This window comes from Typopeltis vanoorti, chromosome 9 (assembly GCF_054136105.1).
Source record: "Typopeltis vanoorti isolate ZY-2024b chromosome 9, IOZ_Tvanoo_1.0, whole genome shotgun sequence".
NCBI classification, from domain to species: Eukaryota; Metazoa; Arthropoda; class Arachnida; order Uropygi; family Thelyphonidae; genus Typopeltis; species Typopeltis vanoorti.
In genome coordinates this window covers 90,126,221-90,139,724 of record NC_143557.1, presented here as the reverse complement: position 1 = coordinate 90,139,724, position 13,504 = coordinate 90,126,221, and the positions used below count along the sequence as shown (strand labels likewise).

Below are 13,504 nucleotides of genomic sequence, written 5' to 3'. Positions count from 1 at the left end.
TAACTTTTGTAACACTCTCTCTCACCACCACCACCCCTCTCAATAATATGGTATTATTAAAACTTTAACTAGTAGAGCTCACAAGCTTTGTTCCAGTGCAACCTCCCTTTCAACCAAACCCAACCTCATACACAACACCTTCCTTTCCAATGGCTGCAGTGATTACAGAATTTAAAAAAAATAATCAGCTCCTCCTAGCCATCTCTTCAGAAGGATTTCAGAAATGCCATCACCATACCCTACATCTGTGGTACACCAGAAAAAATAGCTAGATCCTTAAAAAAAAGTACAACCTGTAAAAAAGTAAAACTAAAAGTCACCCACGTAAACTTACCATCCTTATCCATTGCACCAAAGATCAGCTCTATCAGTGCCTGAAGTATATAGAGCACCTTGTTCCTGCAAGCTGGCTTACTTCGGACAGACAGGTAGATTAGCAACCATCCATTTAGAAGAACACAAATCATACATCTGCAATAATGACTATGGTCAATCTGGCTTTGCAAACCATGTTTTGGATACAATCCACAGGATCTCCTGGAGAAAAATCACTATGCTCCACGATATTCAATTCAAAAAAGAAAGACTCATTTTAGAATTTGTGGAGGCACTCAAAATTCAACTGAATTTAAATAAATACAGTTGCATAAAACTTCCAAAAATTTGGGAAACATCAATTATCAGAGATCCCACATTACATCCTAGGCCACCTACAAATGCCCATAGAGGGTTCCCAACCCAGACTGAACTTAAGAGTCACCCACATTTCGCTTAGTATTGTATTGTATTTTAATGTTGTTACAAAAGTTATTTGTAATCACCAAAGATGTCTCAGTGACTGAGATGAAATACTGGAAGCATTAAAATTAGTTTTAATCCTTTCCCAGTACTGAAAACATTCCACTAAACTTCCAGTATGATGTTCCCACAGCACTTAAGCCTCAACAAACGGAAAAGGCTTGTGGAAAATATGTCCCATAGGATTGTTGCAGTCATGTCAGCAAATCGTGTGGTGGGAGATCTGAGATTCATCCTTGAGGTTGTGCAGAAGAGAACTCAGAGGGGGAAGATAGGATGTGTGTGTGTTTCCCAGGTATGATAATGAAGAGCTGAGTAGAAGAGCATTAATGATGAATAGCATGGTAACCAGAATGTGTCAGAAGAAAGGATTGGAATACCTGGATGCTTGGAGGTCATTTGAGAACAGAAAGGAACTGTATGCAAGAGACTGTTTGCATTTGAATGAGGAAGGATGTAGGCCTCTAGATAGATTGCTCTTCTCTGAGTGAGTCGGTGTGTCAATGCAGGGAAACTACAATTACAAGGGGGAATGGTAACATGGGTGGCCTTTTGTGGTAATAGGTGCTTAGGAGAAGGGGAGAATACATTGGGTAACGCTGAGTCCAGTGGAGTCAGGAGGGGATAAGGATAGGTATAGAAACAGTGACATTTTTATGGTTTATACTAATGCCAGGAGTATCTGGAATAAAGAAGATGAATTAGTGGTGCTGATAGCATCAGCCTGTCCGAAGATTATTGAGATCTCTGAGACAGGGTTGATGGAAGATGATATAATACCAGGAATAGAAGTGGCAGGGTACAGCATCTTTCGAAAAGATAGGAAGGGAAAACTCAGTGGTGGAGTACAGCCTTTGATAAGTGATGACTTATGTCCTCTCAGAGTGGAAGCTTAGCAGGGCAGTGACACTAATGGTTTTGAAAGCATATGGGGTGAGGTAGAGGTGGACAGGACAGTATATTTAGTGGGGTGTTGCTACAAGCCAAGGAGCATAGAGGTGAGGAGCAAGAGATGTTTAGGCAGTTGAGCTTGGGAAGTGCAAGAAGAATGATTGTTATGGGAGATTTTAATATGCCAGTATAAATTAGGAAGAGGAAAATGCATGTAATAATAAGGGAATAGAATTTCTAGAATTCTTGAGAGACAAATGTCTTAGGCAACATGTAATAGAAGGAACAAGAGGTTCAAGAGTTTTGGATTTGTTCATAGCATCAGAAGAGCTGATTACAAATGAGATGGAATCTCCCCCCCCCACCTCCAGATGGAGAGAGTGACCATGTTGTTTTGACATGGAAGATGAAGAGACATGCAGGAGTATCAAAAGAAAAGGGAACATATGTGGAATTTTAAGGCAGGTGATTATAATAGTCTTAGATATCAACTTGGGGGCGGTTCCATGGAGGGCAGAATTGGAAGACCAAGATATCATTAGTGCTTGGGAAACGGTGAAGGAATATTTGTAAGCAGTAACAGTAAGCTATATTCCATGAGTGAAGAAATGGACACAATTTGGTATAAAGTGGATGTTAAACAATATCAAACAGGAATTGTAGGTGAAAAAAGAAGTTATGGAAGAGATATAAAGAGAGAGGTGGAGAACAGATGCATGAAGATTATAAGACTCAGGCCAGGAGACTGACTAGTATGGTAAGGAAAGCAAAACTGGAATATGAGAAGAGATAGGCACTAAGATCCAAAGAAAATCCTAGGGAATTTTTTATCTATGTGGCCAGTAGGAGAAGAAATGATTGTGGAAGAATGACATTATTGGATAAAAATGGGAATAGCGACTAATGGTGGAGAGGACATAGTGGAGTTGTTCAATGAACAATTTATTGGAGTATTTCATCCCGGACAAGTAGGTTTTAATACTAGAGGAATAGGGTAGGTTTGAGGTGCAAGAGGAGAATGTGTTTCAAATACTGAGTACTCTGAATGTCAGCAGAGCTGTGGGACTGGATGGAATTTCGTCATGGGTTTTGAGAGAATCTGCTAAAAACTAACAGCTCCGTTGACCAGGCTTTTCAATGAAAGTCTTGCAAAGGAAAGATACCCAAAGAATGGAAGGAAGGCACTATAGTGCCACTGCATAAGAGGGGTAGCAGACTGAATGTGTCAAATTATAGACCAGTTTGTGTTTCATCAGTAGTTGTTAATATCATGGAGAAATTAGTGAGGGACTATATACGGCACTGGGCAGATGAGGGTAATGTTATCTGTGAGAGTCAACATGGATTTGTTAAGGGACACTATTGCTTTACTAATATGATTGCCTTTTATAATAACATGACAAGAGCAGTTGATGAGGGAAAGTCATATTCTGCCATTTTTTGGATTTTGCAAAGGCATTTGACAGGGTGCCACACGATAAGCTGATATTTTAGTTGCAGCGCATGGGTTTCGATGTCAGCTTAGTAAACTGGATTCAGGATTGGCTATCTGATAGGTATCAGAGAGTTGTGTATGGTGTGGCAATATCAAGGAGACAGAAGGTTACAAGTGAGGTCCCACAGGGCACAGTACTGGGACCTGTATTGTTTAACCTTTATATCAATAACATTGCAAGGGGATATTCAGTTGTTTGCAGATGTGGCAGCCCTGCAAGAGGATTTGAATAAACTGGACAGATGGGCAAATGAATGGAGATGTCGGTTTAATGCAGCAAAACGTAAAGTCTTGAAGTTTGGGATACATCACTGGGAGGCAGCATACTCTGTTGAAAGAGCTGTACTTAAGTAGGGGAGACAAGAGATCTGATGGTGATGACTGATAGAAACCTGAAATTCAGGGAACATATTGCAAAGGTGGTGAAGGTAATCCAGAGGATTACTGCAATACTGAGAAGGACACCTACCTGCAGAGATAAATTTCATTTCATTTCATTGTATAAAGCCCTGATCAGACCACACTTGAACTATTGTTCTCAAATTTGGTCCCAAGGATTTGAAAAGGATAAATTTTTACTGTGGAAAGGGTACAGAGGTGGATAACAAAGATGGTTTCAGGACTACACTATGTTGGTTATGCGGATTGGCTGAGGGAATGTGGACTGCAGAGTTTGGTAGATAGAAGGAGAGGTGATAAGATTGAGACTTCTAAAGTGTTGAAAGGTGGTTACAGGATTGACACTGGAGCATTCTTTTGCTTGGTGGAACAGGAGGAAAAAGCAAGGACAAGGGAAGCCATCCCTCAAAGTTACGAAAGGAAGCGGTGAGCAAGAGGGTATGGAGTGTTTTCTTTGCATGGAGAGTGGTTGAACTGTGGAATGCATTGTCTGATAGAGTGGTGAGAGTACGAATGGTCAGTAAGTTCCAGGAGTAGTATGATAGATTTTGTATTTTCTAGGAAGGACCTCTCACGATGAGTCTTTTGACTTCATGGAGGCCTGAATCAATAATAATAATAATATATCTTATTCAGGTGGGCACCATGGCTGGTTGTACCTCACACTATGGTGTCCATCATCTTCTTTCCAAGCAGTGTGTATTGTGTGTGTATATATATATATGAGATCATCGCAAGGATTAATATTATCATTTTAGCAGATAAAACTTAAAAAAATAAACATTATAGTCAATTCAAAGAGACCAAAGGAATAGCTTTTATAATGGAAGATTTGCAATAGTGAATTTCTTTTAGAATAGCAATGATGACATGTGCTTTTGTTGGGACTTTAATTTGTCATAGTCACTGATTGCACTGTAGTAGCATATGCTATAATACAAGTTGACTGTATAATATAATGAAGGACTATATAAAAGAAATCTGAGAGGACTTTATTTTGTATTATAGTTGTCATCACTTTTGTAATGCAGACAGTCATAAATATAATTTCACATAGAGACTTTACGTTTGCTTAGGAAGATCTGATTTACTTTCTTATACTTTTATTACTTTCCTATCAGTTGAAATATATGTTGATATAGATTTCTGACATTATAGTCACATCCAATCTTATCCTGTTCTTTCTCTACAACACACACACACACACACACACACAGTGGATCAGCTGGCTAAAGAAGCAGCTAGAAATGAACAGCTAGAAACAAGTTACCAAAAGTACTCGAAATCTGCTATAAAACCACTTGCAGAAGAAAGATAACTAATATTTAAGGAATTGACAGCGTATACTGGAAATATAGATTAAATAAACTTTAATATACACTTTCCGATATTTCGGCGAACGTTACGTTGCCATCTTCTTGGGAACTTACTAAAAAGACACGTGCACACAAGTACTAATACAACAAATGAGACTGAGGCTAGGACGCTAGCGTTTTCCTAAAGTCCTGATGGTGCCCCCTGGCGGGCTATATTGGTAGTTCTTGGCCTTTGGGCTGAAGTTCTTTTGATAAAAGTTTCCCAAATTTGGGGCAGTTTCATGCATCCAAATTTGTTGAGGTTTGGCATGTTCCTAAGGGCCGAGGCTGATTCCATGAATAGTCTTTCATACTTGAACTTGCTGCGGTGTATTACTGTGGCTTTCTTCCATCTTATTCTGTGGCGAGTATCCAGAGCATGGTCTATCCAGGGTATCCAGGGCGTCCAAACTACAAACCAACACTGTTGTTAACCTATCGTCAGCTACCTTAAAGCCAGAAGCAATCCACGCTCTGTCACGTGGTCACAACTTCGCCATTGCTCCTAGGAAATTACCGGTCGAGGAATTAATGATTCAAATTGAACGCAGGATTCGCCAACTTCCAACCCACGTCGCCAACGACATTAGATTGGATGTAGCCTGTGTTCTCAATAAAGCAAAACCTCCAAAATCCAACATATCCATTAGTGAATACAAGGCACTACAAGAATTGAAGAGAAACAAAAAAATAGTGATCACCAAAGTGGATAAGGGGAACGCCACTGTGGTACTCAATCTTAAAGACTACACAGGTAAGCTCAAGGCTTTATTATTAGATCGCTCCACTTACCTCCCCATTGATTACAATCCCACCAGCTCACAAATTAGAAAATTCCATAGGCTCCTTAAGAAGGTCACTTCTTGGCCTGTGGAGATTACCAACAGACTAAAACCCTATAACTCTAGACCCCCCCCGCATATATGGGCTCCCAAAAATACACAAAGAAAATGTGCCATTACGTCCCATAGTGGATGGCATTGATCCCCCCACTTACAAACTAGCCAAGCATTTAGCCAAAGCGCTCTCACACTATACTGGCAATACACCATCACACATAAAAAACTCAGCCCACTTCAAAGCCAGTATAGAAAACCTTACACTCCAACACAATGACATAATGGTCAGTTTTGATGTCTCCTCCCTATTCACGAATGTCCCTCTCAAAGAAACCTTAGAGCTAATCCAAGCTAAATTTCCTCCCGATATCTCAGCCCTATTTCAGTTTACAATGAACTCAGGCTATTTCGTTTGGCAGGAAAAATTCTACAAACAGACAGAGGGGACAGCCATGGGTTCACCACTTTCCCCACCCTTGGCCAACTTCTTCATGGAGATGTTTGAAGAGAAAGCCTTAAACTCAGCCCACAAAAACCTACCATATGGCTTCGCTATGTTGATGATGTTTTCGCTATTTGGCCACATGGCCCGGATTCACTCCTCTCCTTCCTAACACACTTGAACAACCAACACCCTAGAATCAAATTCACCCTGGAAAAAGAGGAAAACAATAACCTCCCCTTCCTAGACACACTAGTCACCCACCAACCTGATGGAACCTTGGTTTTCTCTGTTTATAGAAAACCCACCCATACAGGCAGATACATTCACCAACAATCCCACCACCCCCCCTCACAACAATATGGAGTTATTAAAACATTATTCAACAGGGCAAAAATAATCTGTTCTAATGATCAAGCCCTAACCACTGAACTAAATCACATCCGTGACACTTTCTCAGCCAACGGCTACCCTCTCCAAAAAATCCAAAAAATACTTAACCCAGTTATCCACAACCCACCACCCCCTCCCCTTCACAAAAAAGATTACTCCAAATCCATCACTATTCCCTACATCAGAGGCACCTCAGAAAAAATCAATAAAATCTTAAAAAAACATGACTTGACCACTTGTTACAGACCACATAGGAAACTGGCATCCCTTATCCGCTCCACCAAAGACCAACCACTTCCCCTAGACCTACCTGGTGTATACCAGGTCCCTTGCAGCTGTAAACTGTCCTACTTTGGCCAAACAGGCAGGACAGCAAATATCAGAATCTCAGAACACAAGGATTACATCCGATTTTACCAGTACAGCCACTCTGGGCTTGCAGACCACGCTCTGGATACTCGCCACAGAATAAGATGGAAGAAAGCCACAGTAATACACCGCAGCAAGTTCAAGTATGAAAGACTATTCATGGAATCAGCCTCGGCCCTTAGGAACATGCCAAACCTCAACAAATTTGGATGCATGAAACTGCCCCAAATTTGGGAAACTTTTATCAAAAGAACTTCAGCCCAAAGGCCAAGAACTACCAATATAGCCCGCCAGGGGGCACCATCAGGACTTTAGGAAAACGCTAGCGTCCTAGCCTCAGTCTCATTTGTTGTATTAGTACTTGTGTGCACGTGTCTTTTTAGTAAGTTCCCAAGAAGATGGCAACATAACGTTCGCCGAAATATCGGAAAGTGTATATTAAAGTTTATTTAATCTATATTTCCAGTATACGCTGTCAATTCCTTAAATATTAGTTATTATGTCTAACCAGCGTATAAGCCTCTCAACAAGAAAAATGCAGAAGAAAGAAGCCTAAACTTGTGGGAAGAAGAATGTTAAACATAAAAAAAAAAAGATCAATAAAAAGAATTCTAAAAAGAAATCGGACAAAAGAATTCTTGCCAAGTATCAAAAGTAGATTCCAGCTGAAAAAAAGATGCCAACTCTCCATCATGCATTTGTTGTTGCACCTTCAACAGACTGTCAATCACATACTTTACAACTCAGCTACTGGACTCCATCCGGATGCCCTTAATACAACACGTCATCACTTATGGAGACAAGTGGCCAGTGTCAAAACAGACACTTATCCAAAAGTATTACTCAGAATTAATTAAATTTGTCCATAAGATCAACTTCCAGTTGTTGTAATGTAACATAATTTACTGATATTGTGTGAATTATATAGTGTAAATATATGTATATATATAAACATATCTATATAATTATTGATGTAAAGGTGGGAATACATACATATAGATATAAAAATATAAATGTAAATATGAATATACAAAAATATAAATATAAATGTTAATCAGTACTTGGAAGCTACATGCAATGAAGCATGTATGATATAAATTACCTCCTGGTAGGGTTACTATTGGAAGGAAAGCACAAAATACACACGCACGCACATCTGCATACACATACACACACACACACACACACACACACACAGAAAAATTACACATGAAAAGGAAACAGAAAATCAAAAAATAATAGGTTACCTGACATTCTTATGTTTTTCAACATACAATTCATTAAAAGGTTTGGGAGCAAGAGGGCGACAATCATCTAGTTTGTGCAGCACATCTCTGATATCATTAGACACCTTAGTTGCAATGTGTTTAGGAAGAATACTGAGTAATAACTTTTCCTATAGAAAAAATTAAAATATCAACTTAAGTCAACAAGAACATCGCATAAAATTTAAAAATTCACATTTTGAAAATATATACAGGTATCCCTTGATTAACACGGTTAATTAATCCCTCAATGTTACTGCGCATATCAAAATCGCACTAATCAAATCTAATAATCAATGGTAAAAATTATAATTCGTCCATGATCGATTACTGTATTAATAATTCGTTTTATATGGTACTCTTTTAGGAAAGATAAAAAATGAATGCAAGATAAATGTTTGATAAATATTTGCACCTACATTATTTACTGCAATTTTTTTTATCAAAAGAAGTTATCAAGAGTCGTTTGAACAGTTTTAGTTTTTTTCTTATCTACATAAATTCTATGATAACAAGCAAAATGACTCTCCAGACCTCGGTAAACAAGCAATAAAACATAAATAAAAAAACGCTGCAAATATAATACATAATGATACAAATTAAGTGGATATTGAATCCAACATTATTTTATAGCCGAATATAGAAACTACAAGAATTACGTGCCGAATATACAGAAACTAAAAGTTTCGGTGGATGCAAGCATAAGCAACTTTATGGGCAACTCGTAGTAAAGGTGGAGTAAGCTCCAGATCACTTTCCTTAGTATTTTCCATAATGTAAAGCACATCTCCTAGAGGACATGTATGATAAATATGCCTTTGGCTCTCTATTTCAGTAATACATGATAGTGTTAGATCCTGATTGATATGTCTGAAAGGATAAATTATTCACTCAGGATTTAACATTTTAAAATGAAGGCTGAAGGGAAAAAAACTTGCAATCCAGCAGAACACAAGGGAAATTACTAAATGTATAAGAAAATATTTTTCCTTTCAAGGAAGATATCATAATACTATATTGTTTTATTTTATTTGAGAAGAGAATTATTTGTAAATATCACGTTCATTTGAGATGACTCATTTTACTGAATCACTGAGTAACCTGTGAGCAAAGGTCTAATGGTCACGTGCATGTTAAATGAAAAGCCCGAGGCAGTGATGTACACGGAAAGCAACTCACATTCACCTTCTGAGAAAGAGCGCTCCCAAAGCAGGGAGAAAGTAAGGGACCAACCTGGGGACGAGACTATCATAGTGCCGTGTGGGGAATTCAGAAGGAAAAAGAGGGCGCTAAAAATAAAAATAAAAGGGGGCTCACGAGGTCAACGAAGTCCTCTTTTCTCATCTCATTGATTGTTGCAAGACAGCGATGTGTAACGGCAGGAAATTCAAGCAGTCTGTTCAGTGAATTTCACAGAGTATCAGCATGTGATAGCGAATGCTCTCCTTGGAAGCAGTTGCAGGCATGAGCATGTCTGCAGCTCACCTCCTGCGGAAACGATGCTGTATATGAAGATAGGCCTACTGAGTGGTAACCAGACCCTGCACGTGGCGTGATGGAAGATCCAATTCGTGAGCAACACAAAAGGTAGAAAAGACCAGCAGACCTGATTCCAGTTCAGTGATGGTAAAGTAGACTTTTTGTTTCATGTTAATTAGTTCGCATTGGAGTGAAGAAATTACTGTAATATGATAGATGTTTGGACAGTCTAGCTAATGAACTCTAAGTAGAATTTTGTGATATGTAACATAACTGATGTCCATCTGGCATATTGTTCTGGACCGATTATTAATGAGAGAGACAGAGTCAAATTTGTATGATATATGTTACAGGTAGAATTGAATTGAGATTGCTTTGATATTAAGCCTCAGAGCTTAGAAGTAAAATTTAGAAGACAGAGAGAGAGTTATTGTTTTGGTAGTACTGTGCTTAGTGATGTGCTTAGTTTTGTTTAATATGCATTTTGAACTAATTTAGTGTGAATTGACCTTATAACCTAGAATTGATTTTGCATGACTGAGTTTATTGAATATGTGGTATAATATAACTGTAAATGTGTTTCAAGTTTCAAATAAACATGTAATTTGTTTAATTCTGAGTCTTGCCTGAATATGATAGTCAACTCACCACTCATAAAATTCTGAACCATAAGCGAGAGGGGATTGATACTTAAAGAATTAGTTTAAAGGCCACGACTGTCAGTAAGGGTTACTAATGAGTTTATGCATAAGAATCTGGGAATGTCTCACTGAATAGAAATCTACTCTATTATAGGATATAAGCTGGTGCAGAGGTAAAAAACAAATTTGCATATATCCAAAAAGGGGACAAACTCAAAATTTTGGTAAGCATAGATACGACTGCAGAGTAGATAATAGGAAGAAGTAAAAGTAAGGTTTTAGAGATAGGTAACAATCTAACAATGGTTTATTAATTTTCAGTTACAATCTAGAAATTATTGAACAAAGAATAAAAAAAAAAAAAAACTAAACCATGCTATAACTGACATTGGAGGTCACAGTATCTCTCAGATACAATTTACTGTCAAATATCACAAACCTTTATATAACGTGTTAAACCAAACTGACAGCAAAAAACAGTGTGGAATATCACTCGTAACATATGAATGCACTGCTACTCATGACCTCCAAGCTGTACACTGAATTGTGTAAGAATATTTATATTAAACATTTTGCATGTATTTGTCAGATCAGCTGCAAGCTCTGCAGGGTTAAAGGCGCATTAATCAAAACGCTTGCCGCGTAAATCAAGGGATTGCCGCAATTAATTTCGTCGCGTTAAGCAAGGGATACCTGTATTTATATTTTATCTAAATAGTGGCATAATTTATTTCTATTCATATCTTAAGCTCTATATGCTTGTGGTAAAAAACAGTCATTATGAGTGTGTTTGAAACAAAAAAATTTCATTAAAGCAACAATACAACTATACGGTTGATTTAACTGGTATATCTGAATCAGGATAGTAAATAGCATTTCCATGGCTATCAGAAATGGATCCAAATGCAGCCAGCCCTTTCATTATATTATGATTATTATTACAAAGAGGAAATATGACAATATTCAGTATTTTTTACTCCATAAGAAAATGAAGAAGAAGAATCCCAGGAATTTTACAAACAACTTCATCAAATAATTAACAAGACAAAAATGATTAAGTGATGTGAACAAGAAAACAATTTAACTGTTCATTCTGGAATATGTGCTTATCTGTGAGACATAATGCACAAACATACACATGAACATATTAAAGAGTGTGGGAAATAATGATAAACACATCAAAATAAAATGGACCAAGATTAAATAACTTCACCATATTCAATATTTTGAAAATGGCAAATTCCTTTTATAGGCATGTTCCCAGTAATAAATATAAAATGAGATTTTTTGTTATGTAGCTAGTAAAAGGAGGAATGACCATGGAAGAATAACCTTAGTGAAACTGGATGGTAGGAAAATGCCAGATACATTATAGTCGTTAAGTGTTCACTTGAGTATGGTATGCATTCCAGGCTTAACATTGAATCTCTGGATGCTGAAGGGGGAAATGGAGATTGCCTGGATGAAATAATAGAGGTATATGAGTTAGTCATATTAAACTATATTATATACCTTTAATATGCTCTAGTATATGAAATCATGAGCCTCCGTAGCTTGGTATAGACAAAGCCCTTTGGTCGGAAAGAGCTGGGTTCGATTCCGTACAAGACAGCATGGAAGACTGCTGCATAAATTGGAGAAAATGGGTTTGAGTTATTATTATTATTTTTATTATTTATTATTATTATTACCCCAAGACCTCACAGAGTAAAATACTCATCTGGGAGGTCCTTTTATCACACACACAACTCATTATACCGTGCCTTGAACACAGACACCACACTCTCAGGCAAGGCATTCATTCCAATCATTTACAACTCTGCAATAAAAAAACCTGCCACTCACTCCCCTACTCACACCTTCTTTATACAGTTTCCAGGGATGACCTCTGGTTCTCCCTCCAATCTTCCACTATTTTCTGTAGAAGTTCTCTAGCATTGATCCTACAACAACCCCTTACCAACTTGTAGGTCTCTATCATATCTCCCCTCTTCCTCCTGTCCACCAGACTTTGCAAATTGCATCTTCTCAATCTTTCCTCATACTCGACATTCCAGAGGTCAGAAACTACCTTAGTCAGTTGCCTTTGGACACTTTCCAACATCTCTTCATCCTTCTGAAAACCAGGTGACCAAATCTGGGGACAATAATCTATGTGTGGCCTTATACATCAAGGCCTTATACAAAGGAACAAGAATCTCCCTACTTCTACACGTCAGTGTCCTCCGCATTATTTCCAGAAGCCTTTGTGTTGTCTTCACAATTTTTGCTATGTGTCTCCTAAATTTCAGATCCTCATCCACTATCATCCCTAGATCTCTTATTTCTTCCACTTCCAACAATATATCCTCATGAAGCATAAATTCTGCATCCCATCCTTGTTTTCCAAATTTTAAAACCTTACATTTTGCACCACTGAACTCCCCATTTCCATGCCCAATCACTCAATTTATACAAGTCTTCCTGCAAGGCCACAACATCTTCACTACTCTTCATGGTTCGTCCCAACTTTGCATCATCTGCAAACAACTGAATATCTCCATCCAAATCTTCACCTATATCGTTAATATATACAAGTTAAACAGTAATGGCCCCAAAACAGATCCCTGAGGCACTCCACTAGTAACTTTCCTTTTCCTGGATATCGCTCCCCCATACACAACTTGTTGATACCTATCAGACAGACAGTCTCCAATCTAATGCAATAATCTAATATGCAACCCCATCCACTCCAGTTTGACTATCAACTTATCATGCGGTAATCTATCAAAAGCCTTTGCAAAATCTAAGTATATTATATAATAAGTATACATATATAAGTATATGTGTATTCTTCTCCTCTGTCCAAGGAAGCAGTCACTTTATTGTAATAAATAAGTAAGTAGATTACTAAAACATGACCTTCCTTTACCAAATCAATGCTGTCCATCAAAGATGATGCCATTGTTGTCAACCCAACTCTGGGTCCTAGTTCTCACAAGCTTCTCCAACAACTTAACCACAACACCTGACACACAGATAGGTCTATAATTTGATGCCTGAGTTTGATCACCTCCTTTATGAAGTGGCACAATCTTGCCCTCCTTCCACTCCTTAGGAACTCGACCAAGTGCAAGACTTGTATTGAAAAATATGTTA

At 38.0% G+C, this 13,504-nt stretch overlaps 1 protein-coding gene across 7 annotated transcripts in view; it reads right to left on the bottom strand.

Moving 5' to 3' along the window:
• Positions 1-13,504, bottom strand: part of LOC150103239 (adenylate cyclase type 2-like) — a 457,038-nt gene that overhangs the window by 299,684 nt on the left and 143,850 nt on the right. For all 7 annotated transcript variants that reach the window (XM_090397822.1, XM_090397825.1, XM_090397827.1 and 4 more), the window contains exon 6: positions 8,229-8,377. In XM_090397822.1, the coding sequence (XP_090253948.1) occupies positions 8,229-8,377 (149 nt within the window). The remainder of the gene's footprint in view (positions 1-8,228; positions 8,378-13,504) is intronic.